Below are 13,040 nucleotides of genomic sequence, written 5' to 3' on the forward strand. Positions count from 1 at the left end.
CTCCCAGCATCGAGTTCCATGGCGGGCCTCTGCTGCAACCATCTTCCGGCCCCCACCCATCCCGGAACCTGACGTCATGGGCTTGGTAAAATCCAGCCCAGTGAATCAGTTGCCCATTTTAACTCTCTCCCAATTTTTATTTCCATTGAATTAGGAGAGATGTAAAACCATGCTGCCAATTTGTTATCACCCATTTTACACAATTGCACAAAATCATATTCACCACCATAGAATTTTACACCACAGAATTCCTGCCATTGCCAGTGATTTTAGCTGCCAGATTTGTGGCTTTCTAGCACCTGTACATGTGAGAATGCCTCCAACAGGGAGAGTCCTTTTTCTGGCATTTGGAAAAAAAAGGTGATGCTTACCTTTTCTGAGCACCTTTGCTGATCTGAGTGGGGCTTGGAGGCATAAAGGCTAGAACCACTATTTCTGTGCACCCCTTATAATAGGAACAAAGCTGGCGATCGAACAGGAAAATGAACTCCGAAGCCCCATTAAGCCCCTGCCACCTCATTCACATGGCTACCCCGTGCTTGCATCTGTTACTGGTGCAATAATCCTATCCCTCTCAAGTAACATATATTTATATAGCACCTTAATATAAAATAATGTCACAAAGGCGCTTTGAAGGGATAAGGGAGAAAAAAACCCAAGCTATGATATAGTCCTAACTAATTTGTGGGACTCCATTGTTTACATCCCACCAGTTCAATAAACATGCATTAACCACTTTTCTGTTTTTTGTCCTTTGGCCAACTTCTTATCCACACTGTCACATTTTATCAATGAGCATTGTATGTGGTACCTTATCAAATAACTTTTAAAAATCCATGTGCACGATATCTACAATATTTAATTTCTGCAAAGAATTCTATTAAATATGTCAAACGCGCTAGCCTCTTCAAACTCTGTGCTGGCTGTTCTTAATTAATTCAATCAATGAGAATCAAAAATACTATCAATCAGTTTGAGTTACTGAATGATAGATTATTTCCGGATCATATTTTTTGTGATTCATTCATGCAAGCAGCTCTCTTCCTTCTGTTTTGTCCTTGTTGCAATTAGCCTACTGGGTGAATTATGCCAACAAGAATTATTATGATCTGGAATGCACTGCCTGAAAGGGGGTGGAAGCAGATTCAATAGTGACTTTCAAATGGGAATTGGATATATGCTTGAAAATAAAAAAACAAGAAGTGTTGCAGGGCTACATGGAATCAGCAGGTGAATGGGACTAATTAGATAGCTCTTTGAAAGAGGCAGCACAGGTACACTTGGCCAAATGGCCTCCTTGTGTGCTGTGATTTTCTTTTAACATCCCTGAGCTAGTCAAGGAAATATCAGCCAGGGTTCCTAATCATAAATAAAAAGATGGGAATATCGACACAAGAGAGAACAGAGACAAGTGTACTGAGAATAAAATGGGTTTGCAGTATACTGTCATGGACTTCTCTATTGCTTCTGTAGAAAGAGGGTGTGAAAATAGACAGAATGTGCATTTGTGAAGTTGAGAAAGATAGACTGTGGGAAGGAAAGAGTGATATGATGAAAGGTACTACAATCTGGAACAATTAGTGGCAGTTTTTAAAAAAAAATTATCTTTGCTATTGCAGTTAAAAAAATCACAGTGATTTAAGATCATTGAAAACCAAGTTAAGTTAAATACCCACAATATTGTCATCATGGGTGCTTTTGGAATTTATCTAAAACAAACACTCTGCACAGGACTATCCAGTGATGCTATGAATTGATGTATGAAGCACTGCACCATAGATGTAGCTTCCTGTTTACGCTGTGCTTCATTGTAAAATGAATTGTCAAACTCATTCAAGAAAGAGAGCAAAAGCATTCTGCTCAGAAACAAGAAGAGATTCATTATTTAGGGCTATTCACCATGCACCTCCTAACAGGCAGTTACATAGAGCATAGGCAGAAGCCCAGGAATGACACACGTGCCCTTTTTCAGCTAGGAGTGCTGCACAACATGGCCTTGAAGAGGATGATGGGGAAATTAAACTGTTAATCAGACCAAATTCTGGTAATGTTTCAGGTTCAAACCTTCAGACTTGTCTAAACTGGTTGTAATGGTTAAACGTTTGTATTTTTTAAAAGTTTACTCAAGCCATGTTTAATTTTTCCAGGCAATGATACAAGATGCCTTTGATAATGACCCATTTGACTGCAATCTATTTGATCTTCTTCAGTACGATGACTACAATAATGACAGGGTGTTGACACTAGAGGAACTCTACACAGCATTCCGTAAGTCTTATTGAAGGATAGTATATTTGTGGCCCTGTGTTACATCTAATGTAGCAAGCAAATGATTTATCACAACCCTGGTACAGCACAAGCTTAATAATTTTCGATCACCAACTTATATGTCAAATGTTCAAATTATCAGCCCATCTTGTTGGGATAGTACTTCTTAGCTTAGGTATGCTTCAATTTTAAAAGTTTAAATTGTCAAAAGTCTGTCTATGTTCTTTGGCGTGATTTGTTTACTGTAATCGTATCATAGAGTTAAGTATTTTTGCATTCAAGGCAGTGTTACAGTGGTGGGACATGAGTTTGACTTTCACCTTCTGCCCTTATATTGTTGAATTACTGATTTTATCTTTGAGGATTACAGACCACTAGGATGGCAGAACAAAAGAAGGTTCATTGCTGACATCTTTTTATGTGTCTCCTGTCAGCCACTTTCTTATCAGCCTCTTAGCTGCGGGTAATATATGGCTTCGAGAGAAAATGGGGGGGAAAATTCGAAGATATTCAGGTAATTTTATATTTTTTAAAAATTACTGAAGGCATCAACCACAGATTGAAAAATTGCTGGAAAAGTTTGTTCCACTCAAACTTCCTGCACGCCTTCACATTTAATATGAAATATTCCCAGTTGGCATTCCATGCATGAATTGGAAAACCAAGAATATCGTTGGGGTTGGGGTGGATGGGCAGGGGCTTCACGGTGACAATATCCCCATCCTAACATGTTTCTGCTATACTAGTTTAGCTGTTAATAAACGTTCTAGAGATCTTCAATGAACTGGAATCCACGCATCTCATTGTGTTGCTTAAGATAACACAACAAAACCCATGACATCACTAAAGAGGAATACTCTCACCTTTTATGCCTTTTCTCCCTACGTGCACTTCAGAGGCCATAATATTTTTGTGGGCCACACAGCAGAGGGAATAGCTTGCTCCTAGAGAACACTAAGGCTGGTTATGGTTAGACTCCAGAGCACAGAACAGTAACCAAATATGTTAGAATTCTGTTGGCTAGCCATTTCAAGAACAGCATTTAATTTCCAACAAATAAATTCCATTAATTGTGAATGTTGAACTTTAATAATATAATCAATGGAGGAAGGAAATATATATCTTGAAGTCATCTAAAAATCAGTAGTGCAATAATAGGAGCACCCTCCAGTGTTATACATGAGAACTGACAGAAAGCAACAGATTACACATGGTTATGGGCTGAAATTACGCGATGCAGTATTAATAACAATGCAATTCCTCTATGTGTTATGTTAATGAAGCGTTATCCTGTTTATTTTAAATAGCTAAATGCCTTTATTAAAATAGCAGTAAAAGGCATTTTGTGATAATTATAATAATATATTTGTTAATATTGTGCAGCTTGATTTCAATCTATTAAGCAATTTTACCCAACAGTGAGGAGTAAGAAGATGAAATGGTCTCTTTGAGGTAATGGTCTATTGGGATATTTCTCTTCAAATTGAGTGGCTATGTTAGCTTTCTGATTGTTAAGGCTGTTTCAGCATTTTGTTTCAGTTGTGCGGCTGATTTTCAGTTGTTGAGTACACAGGGAACAGTTTACCTTCACCATCATATTGCCAGCATTAATCAAACCTGTGCTATTGCATTATGTATCTAATGCCATCTAAAATCCTGAATGTCAATATCAGGATCTCAGACACTCTGCCCCCCTAAAATCTGGCTGTGGATGTCCATATCATGGGCACTGAAAACCATCAATGAACTTTAAGGCTATTAATGCCTTGTATGCTGATACCTAAAAGAGATTCAAGAGTCATCATGATCTGAAACTTTGACATCCTTTAAAGCTTGTCAATAGCTTTTACAACTCTGGACAGTGCTTCTTGTGTTGCATGGAGTTTTATTGCTGATTCTGTTTCTCTGCCCCTTTTCTCTGTTTGTCGCCTTGTACCTGTAACCTAGTTCTCTGTTACTGTCTTCTTCCCATTTTCTATCATTCCGTGCTACAGTTGCAGCAGGTAGCTTTGCAGAAAATTGTGCAGAAAATGCATCAATGATAGGAAATTAAAACAGCAAGTCAAACAATACTGGGGCTGTTTAATTGCAGTAGCTGTATAACTATTATCACAGAAAACAATGTAATCTGGAACTGTGGCTGTTATTCTTAGTGTAATTCTCGCCAACTCTATATGTCTCTTTTTGTGCACCCCTATTTTCCATACTATTTCTTTCTTAGGGCTGGTTTTCCCTGCTCCTCCCTCTGCCTCCTTTTTCTCCAGATCTTTTCTGCTGTGTGATGTTAAGGTTGCTGGTATTGACTTGGTCAAATTTCTATTGAATATTGCATACCTGGTATTGAATGTCAAAGCAAGAGCTTATCAGCAGCTTTACGTGGCATCACAAATCACAAGTCCATAGTTTCAAGCATTTTATGGTCATCATCTAAACCCTGAGTTTTATTGAATATCTTTAATTCATTGAGAGATGTATTTTGTGATTGACAAAGAGTGATTTCCCCTTTGGTGTACAGATTCTTCCAATTTCATTCTGAATTTGAAAGGAGGACTGTGGCCAGAATTTTACCAGGTCATTAAGAGTGAGTTTAAAGATGGGGGAGGGGCCCATAAAATGGGAGTACACCAATATTTGACCGGAAGTCCAATGCCATGACGTTGCTTCAGGTTTGAGCAACAGGGCGGGTGCCATCCTGGTAGAAGGCCTAGAAATCATGGACCTCATTCACCCAGGCCTCGTGGCCCCTGTTGAGGAGGAGGGGCATCTCCGAGGGAGGGAAGTCCAGGCACCAGCGGGGCATGCCACCAATCTCACATCCAGCAAGAGGGCCAGCCTTGGGTTGGGCATATACAGAAGGGCAGAGAGGGGCATGCCAACAACTACGTGCGTGCAGAAGAGCCTATTCCCAGGAGAGAGTCTACCACCCGAGGCTGTGCTTTTTCAAAATGTCCAAGCAGTAGTATCAGCAAAGAATGCAGCTCTCCAGGGAGACTGTCACTGATTTCTGTGCCATGCTGCAGGACGAGCTGAGACTCATGGAGTTTAGTGGACACCCAATGCCAATGGCCCTGAAGATCACCGTGGCTTTCAACTTCTACGCCTCTGGCTCCTTCCAGGGATCTACTGGGGACATGTGTGGGATCTCCTGGCCAGCAGCGCATTAGTGCATCAAGAAGGTGACCAATGCCATGTTCAAGAGGGCCGATGACTATGCGTGTTATCGTACCGATCTGGAAAGTCAGGCAGAGAGGGTTGGGTTCAGGGGCAACGCTGAATTCCACAGGTCCAAGATGTCATCAACTGCATGCATGTGGCCATCAAGACTCCCACAGACCGGCCAGTTGCCATCATCAACAGGAAGACTTCCATTCGCTCAATGTTTAACTGATCTGCGACCAACGAAAGCAGATCCTTCAGGTGTATGCCTGGTTCTTGGAAATCAGCCATGACGCCCACAAACTTCAGCAGCCCCAAGTCTCTCAGCTTTTCTGGCCCCCTTCGATCCTTCAAGGATGGATACTTGGAGACAAGGGCTACCTTTTAAAGACATGGCTACTCATGCCTCTGAGGAACCCACGCACGGTTGTAGAGGAAAGGTACAACACCTGCCACAGGTCAACATGAGTAACCATCAAGCAGACCATTGGCCTCCTGAAGACGTGACTAGACCAATCTGGTGAGTCCTTCAGTATGCCCTGTTGTGTTATTGCCGCCTTCAGCAATAAGATACCAAAAAATCTTGAGTTGAAAGGTAATCAAGGAATGGGTTCGTTATTGTTAAGTAACAGGTTTACAAGAGAGCTCTATAATATGTGACTAGATGAATAACACAACTCCAACTGAGCTACCACGTGTTGGTTGATTTCATTTCCTGCGATGATGTGTGAAGTACTCAGTCTGTTAAAGTGGTATCTCAACATCCTCTTTTCTAAAATGGAAATGCACAAAAGATAAACTATGTACATGATAAAAGAGAAGTTTTGAACAATATTTACATATGCACTGACTTTCAAGTCCTTCAGTCAGGTGTTTGTATAACATGCAGGTGGTCTACTGACTCTACCTGATCTTGTCAGTGTGTAGCTTAGTTGAGAACTAGACTTATCAACTTTCTTTTCTCTCGACCTGCCTGTGTGTTCTGACAGTCATCCTTGTGCTTGAAAATTACATTTGTCACCTTTCTTCGCTTTGTTCTATGATTTGGAATGTGAACATGCTCTCAAAGCAATAGGGTTTTCAGGCACAATGTTGTTAGCTAGTTCCCTAAGCTGACATCGGTTTCTCCTTTAGTACTGCTCCATTAGGGGTGGTAACTTCATATAATCTTGATTCAATGCAGATTTTGGACATGCCCACAAGAAACCATATTCACTCCTACGGATGGATCACTCGATAACTTTCTGTTCAATCTGTAATGGTGGAAGTTCCACGCCTGCGTGTTTGTCGTGAACAGCTTTCATCCTCTTTTGATTCATTATTAGTTTGGCCTGTATTGATGAAGATTTCATGAAGTGATGATTTTATAGATCTTTCGTCAGTCTTTAGTGTTGTGTGCCTTCTTCTCCTGCAAGCACAAGAAGGAAGACTGCTAAGTTTCTCCACGGAGACAAGCACAATGCCTATGCTGGTGAGGGTTCAGTGGTCCATTCTGGGGCACATGAATGCCACCTACATTTAGCCATTCTCGAGGGACCTTGTGGGGGTCAGCAATGACAGATGGGCACCTATCACCAAAATGCAGCCATGCCTCTGGCAGAATATGCTGATGCCTCACCCCCTTGCCACTGTCCCTGAGCACCAAGCGAATCCTCTCACGTTACCACATACCAACCCCAAGGGGAAAAGAGATGTGGAGTACTCACCTTGCCGGACCGAATGAGGTCACTGAGGGGCTTGCAGCACTGGATACAAGTCCGGGGTGTGACCTCACAAGCTGCTGACCGCCTCTGCGATCTCCATCCAGGCTTGCTCGATCAGACGGTGCCTTCTCCTCCTCCCGTCCCTGGGGAAGAGGGGGTCCCGCCTTGTCCTTACAGCCTGAAGGAGAAGTTGCAGAGAGGCTTTGCTGAACCGTGGGACGACCCGGGGTCATCTTCCTTTTATTGTTGCTATTGCCTTCTGGCGAGCTCTTTCGTTGCTTTGAGTCTTCAGTAAGGGGAGCTGCAGCATTAGCACGAGGGTTCAAGGCAGCAGCAGTGGATGGCTCAAGGCAGAACTAGCAGGATGGCTCAAGGCAGCAGTAAAAGGACGTCTCAAGGCAACGTAATATGATGTCTCAAGGCAACAGTAATAGGACAACTCAAGTCAGCAGGAACAGGACAAGTCAGGAGGACAGAAGCAGGAATAAGTCCTTTGCTCAGGCAGCAATGAATTGAGGGCTGGCAGCCCTTTAAATATGGTGCCAGTTTTTGCCACAGTGTTAGCTGATGCTGACCTCACTACCCATATTGCCACCTCAGGCCCGGAATAGGATAGCCCCCTTGCCTTGTGCACGTTAATTTGACGGCCCCTGCGCCTCACATTCTTTAATTGGCTGGCCGCACATGATCTCGCGTGCAGTCGGCTGTCTAACACATAAATGGAAATGGCACCCACTTCTGGTGCCGTCACCATGACCCAGTGTGATATAGGATATAAAAATATTTTTATAACATTGAATATGAAATATGTATTGGATCATGTAGTTATCTTCTGAGGAAACAATAGTTTTTTCTCTATTCCCTCTCTCAACGATAGATCACAGAGAGATCCTCTAGATTACGACACTAAACATGGATCAGGTATCGGCTTGGCATGGCATAACATGGCTGTGCCTTAGAATGGTTGGATATGGGCCTGGATTACAATTCCCTTTAATGTTGAAGTCTCAATTTCAGTCATAGTGCTGTAAAAAGAAACTCAGATTTCTGACAGTGAAGACTGGATGGAGACATACCTTCCTTCACATTACCTGTATCCTAGTGACTACTTTCAGAGTGCCAATGATGGCAAATGGAAACAGATCCTTCACCTGACCTCTTGGCTCCAGATGGTGGGAGGAGATCAAGAAAATAAAGGGGAAAGAGAGTAACTTTTTTTGGAGGGAAAACCTTAAAGCATTTTCTCTTGTAAACCGTTATAATATTTACAGAAGTTTGATTTTTTTCAGTAATTTGTTAGTTTAGTTGGTCAATTCAACTGTAAAATTAAAATGTCAACCGTGAATAATGTGCAAATGAAAACTGAAATATAAACATATGTTCCAAGTCCCAAATTGCTTTACAAATAACACATCCTAATAGGGACTGAATGTTTTCACACAGCATAGTTCTTGCTAAAATGAGATGTTATGGAATGAGTTGTCCTCATTACATGTTATTATCCTTTTAATATTGAAACATTGTATGCTTCATATAATCCATTAACATTTTGCAGGACAGTAGCCAAATATTTGAAAGTCTGTTTCAAGTGACAGACATTTAAAAATGGATAGCTTAGACAAAAATAATGAGGAGCTTGTTAGTGCACTATATACACACACTGGCCGGAATTTTACACTGCCCCAGCGGGTCGGATGGTGGTGTGGGGGCGGTGTAAAATTGAGCAGCAGGCTCCGGGAGGCCTACCCGCCCCGATTCCACCTCCGAACAAGTTTATGGAGGTCTGGCGGGGGTGGGGGGGGGGGGGGGTGGGGGCAGGGGGTGGAAACGGCCCGCCCGCCCGAGGCCATTCAAGACCCTTAAGTGGCCAATTAACGGTCACTTAAGGGCCCTCACCTGCCTCCACGGGTATTTTACCCATGGCGAGTGGGTGTGACAGGGACATGAAAGGCCACCCAGTAATAGCTGCCAGCCTTTCCGCACCCCGGGGTGGGGGAGCGCAGTCGGGCACAGGGTGCCCGACTGAGGGCCGTCCCCACCTCCCAACCCATCCCCGGGATCCAAGACGCCTCCCTCCCCCTAAACCACAACCGATCCCCCTGGTGAGGCAACCCAAACTTACCCACTCTCCCAGGTCCATGGCGTCGGCTGGGCTGCAGTCCCAGCAGTGGCCACCTCTCCCGGTGGCGCTGCTGAGACTAAGAGCTGCCAGCCTGCTGATTGTCCAGCAGCTCACTGAGGCGGGACCTCCTCATATGAAGTGGTTGGAAGTCCCGCCTTGGGCCAGTTAAAGCCTGGGGATCCGTAAAATATGGGACGGATCCTAAGGCTGGGCAGAAGTGGGTTCATCACCGACATTTATGTCGGAGTCTAGCTCCCATCTGCCCACTGTAAAATTCCGGACACTGTGCTTTCACCTCTGTGATATGAGATTGGATCTAGCCAGGTTGATGGGATTAACATCTCCTCTCCCTCATGACTCTGAGTCCTGATTTTCAATTCATTTGCTAGTGGGTGTGAGTCCGAGCAAAAATAATACCTACAATTCAGCACAGACTGGTGCTGAGTGACATTTTCACTCAATGAGGCTTAGAGAATCATTGGATCTTTGCAATGATCTATGAAAAGTCAAACTGGTGCAGTTGGACGTATTCTTCTGAGGTTTGGATTAAAGAGGAAGGAATATTTGGGACCAGTATTTTCTGTTCAAAATACTCTCCCGGATGTCTACGTCAAAAAATAGTCTTACAAGATTACCTTCCTAACTTTTAAAGTATTTTTGTACATCAGAGTTTACAGGGGAGGGTGACATTCAAGATTATAATGGCCATTTTGAATTATCCACAATAGTTACAAGGTGAACACAGATGCTTAATTTTTTTTCCCATTTTTGCCTTTCTGATCCGAAGGCTGTGACATGCTACAGTGTGATTCCATGATCATTGGTAGTCCTTTTACCCGAATGGCCATTCTTTGGGTTGATTCTTCTGCTCAGCCTGAAGGCGGGTTTCATGGCTGGGGTGGGGCGGGGGAGGCAGAGAATCGAACAAAATCGCCTGCCATGGAACCTGACGCCGTACTTTCGATTGTCTCGGAGGCAGCAAAGTTCTGTGATCGTACCTCCACTGCTCTGCTTTAAATATGCTAATTACCTTTTCAAATAAATTAGAATCCAATTCATGGCGATCTTACCAATCGTTCGCAATCTTCTGCTTGACCTGTGGCACTCCAGTGCCTTCACTCCTTCACTTTCCCATTCTTGAAACGGTGGCGCCAACGAGCTAAGAGTCCTCGGTGCCTGCAAAGGTTAGGTAAGTTTTGCCTTGCTGTGCTGCAGAATTTGTTGCAACATCGGACATTGGGACTATAGTTAATCCCCAGAAGTGAGGGGAGGTTGGAACTCGGCACGTGCATATCATTGAGGTGGGGGCAAGGGGGGGATCTCTGCAAGTGTCTATTATTTGGGGGTGGAAGGGGGGAGCTCTGCAAGTGGGTACTGTCGGAGAGGGTTGAAGGGATATCTCTGCAAGTGAGTGCTGTTGGGGGGTGTTGGTGGTGGAAGGGATATCTCTGCAAGTGTGGGGGGGTGGCGGGGGAGGGTTGACCATTGTAATCCAATAACAGGACATGCCGTAAACAATGTTGACAATGCCGCCCCCGCCACGTGATTGGGGAGGGAGGGCCGCCATCATTATGGTAAGTGGCCCCCCACCGCGTAATCGTGGCAATGTGACCACAAGGGTCACGTGTGGGACAGCCAACATTTTTTCTCACCCGCCGTCGCTTTTGGCGGCGTGAGTACAAAATCCAGCCCTTTATATGTGAACCTGGAAATTGAGTGTCAGCTGTCAATTATGTATCAGAGTTCAGTCCAATCCTATTCTCACTGATCCACCATATGCCCTCACTTTTCAGGAGAGTGGATGCTGAAAAAAATCAAAACTGGCAATTCTGCCAAGTTTTTTCCCCACGCTTTAATGTAAAGGTGCTGAGGCCAATTGTAGTTCACCTAACTGCTGAGATTAACTAATGGGGACAGATCAGGGATTAAATCTGATATCTTCCTGGTCTGCATAGTTCAATAGCACAATGGGCAGTGCACTGAGCTGTAAACAATTGAGTTATTTGCTAATGACACATATTATAGAGTTTACTTTATTGTGAAGCTTGTTCATGCTGCATGAATATTGCTAGAAAGGCCTGGAGAAGGGATTGCTCTTAATTTAAACTCAGGGGTGATAGAGTCATAGTCATTTATCGCATAGAAGGAGGCCATTCAGCCCATCAAGTCCCTGCTGGCTCTCCGGGAGCAATCCACTCAGTCGCACTCCCCCACTTGATCCCCTAGCCCTTTCTTTATTTCCTATAAAGTTTATTTCCTTCAAATGACCATCCTTTTGAGATCATTGATTATCTCTGCTTCCACCACCCTCGTGGGCAGCGAGTTCCAGGTCATTACAACCTGCTGTGTAAAAAAGTTCTTCCTCACATTGCACCACATCTCTTGCTCAAAACCTTCAATCTGTGTCTCCTCGTCCTTGTACTATCAGTTAATGGGAACAGTTTTTCCCTTGTCTAACTTATCTAAGCCTGTCATTATCTTGTGCACCTCTATCAAATCTCCCATCAATCTCCTTTGTTCCAGAGAACAACCCCAGCTCTTCCAACCTAAACTTGTAATTAAAATCCCTCATCCCTGGAACCATTCTGGTAACTCTTCTCTGCATCCTCTCAAGGGCCCTCACATCTTTCCTCAAGTGTAGTGACCAGAACTGGATGCAATACTCTAGTTGGGGCCTAACCAGAGCTTTATGAAGGTCCAGCATAACTTCCTTGCCTCTGTACTCTACGCCTATATTTATGAAGCCTAAGATCCAATATACTTTGTTAACCACTCTCTCAATATGTGCTGCCACCTTCACCTATGCACATGCACTCCCAGGTCCCTCTGTTCCTATACACTCTTTAGAGCTACGCCATTAAGTCTATATTGCCTCACCCCATCCTGTCCAGCAAAATGCATCACCTCACACTTGTCAGTATTAAATTCTGTCTGCACTGGGTGTGAAGGAGGAAGTTTGGTAAGAGAGTGAATTTTAAGGGTTAATCTCAAGACTAGTTTTTGTTTTGTTTACATCTAGCAATTCATTGAAATTCCTGTTTCAGTTAAGAAGTAAGTTAGGTTTCTTGCCGTTTTAAACAGGGGCATACTAACACTCTGAGAATAGCTGTAGCTAGTTAATTAGGTAGCAATCTGAACCTGGTTTCTGAGCTGTAGCTGAGCTGACACAGCATTGTTTTCAGAGTATATATTCAGGGGACTCTTAGTGCTGCTTGTCGGCATTGAGTGCTGCTGGAGGGCACAGAGTGTTAAGGGAGTTTGATAATTGAGGGAGTTCGGTAAGGAGGGGAACATAAATTAAGAAGAAAATAAATTTGAGTACACAAAGTGTAAAGTGGGAGTTTGGTGCATGAGGAAGGGAGGGACTCCTTTCTTTCTTTCTTCTACCTTTTTTCAGCCTCCAGCAGCTGCCTCTCTCTTCGGTACAGGGGAAGAAGTTGATTGGTGAGTAACTGGTAAGTTATTTTACTTCTGATTGTAATAAAAAGTTTTTAAAGTTATGGTATGGCAGGTCAGCTTGGCCAAGTGGAATGTATGTCCTGCAGTATGTGGGAAGTCATGGACACACCATGTGTCCTCGATGAACACATCTGCAGGAAGTGGCACCAGCTGCAGAAGCTTGAGCTCCAGGTTTCGGAACTCGAGGGGCAGCTGGAGTCACTGTTGTGCATCCGTGAGGCAGAGGACTACGTGGATAGCATATTTAGGGAGGTGGTCATGCCGCAGGTTAGGAGCATGCAGGCAGAGAGGGAATGGGTGACTGCCAGGCAGTCTAAGAGAACCAGCCAGGC

At 43.7% G+C, this 13,040-nt stretch overlaps 1 protein-coding gene across 1 annotated transcript in view; it reads left to right on the forward strand.

Moving 5' to 3' along the window:
• LOC137375713 (follistatin-related protein 5-like) overlaps window positions 1-13,040 on the forward strand; it is a 517,934-nt gene that overhangs the window by 205,307 nt on the left and 299,587 nt on the right. The window contains exon 4 of the mRNA XM_068043096.1: window positions 2,148-2,268. Coding sequence (XP_067899197.1) covers window positions 2,148-2,268 — 121 coding nt within the window. The remainder of the gene's footprint in view (window positions 1-2,147; window positions 2,269-13,040) is intronic.

Source organism: Heterodontus francisci, chromosome 12 (assembly GCF_036365525.1).
Source record: "Heterodontus francisci isolate sHetFra1 chromosome 12, sHetFra1.hap1, whole genome shotgun sequence".
Classification (NCBI taxonomy): Eukaryota; Metazoa; Chordata; class Chondrichthyes; order Heterodontiformes; family Heterodontidae; genus Heterodontus; species Heterodontus francisci.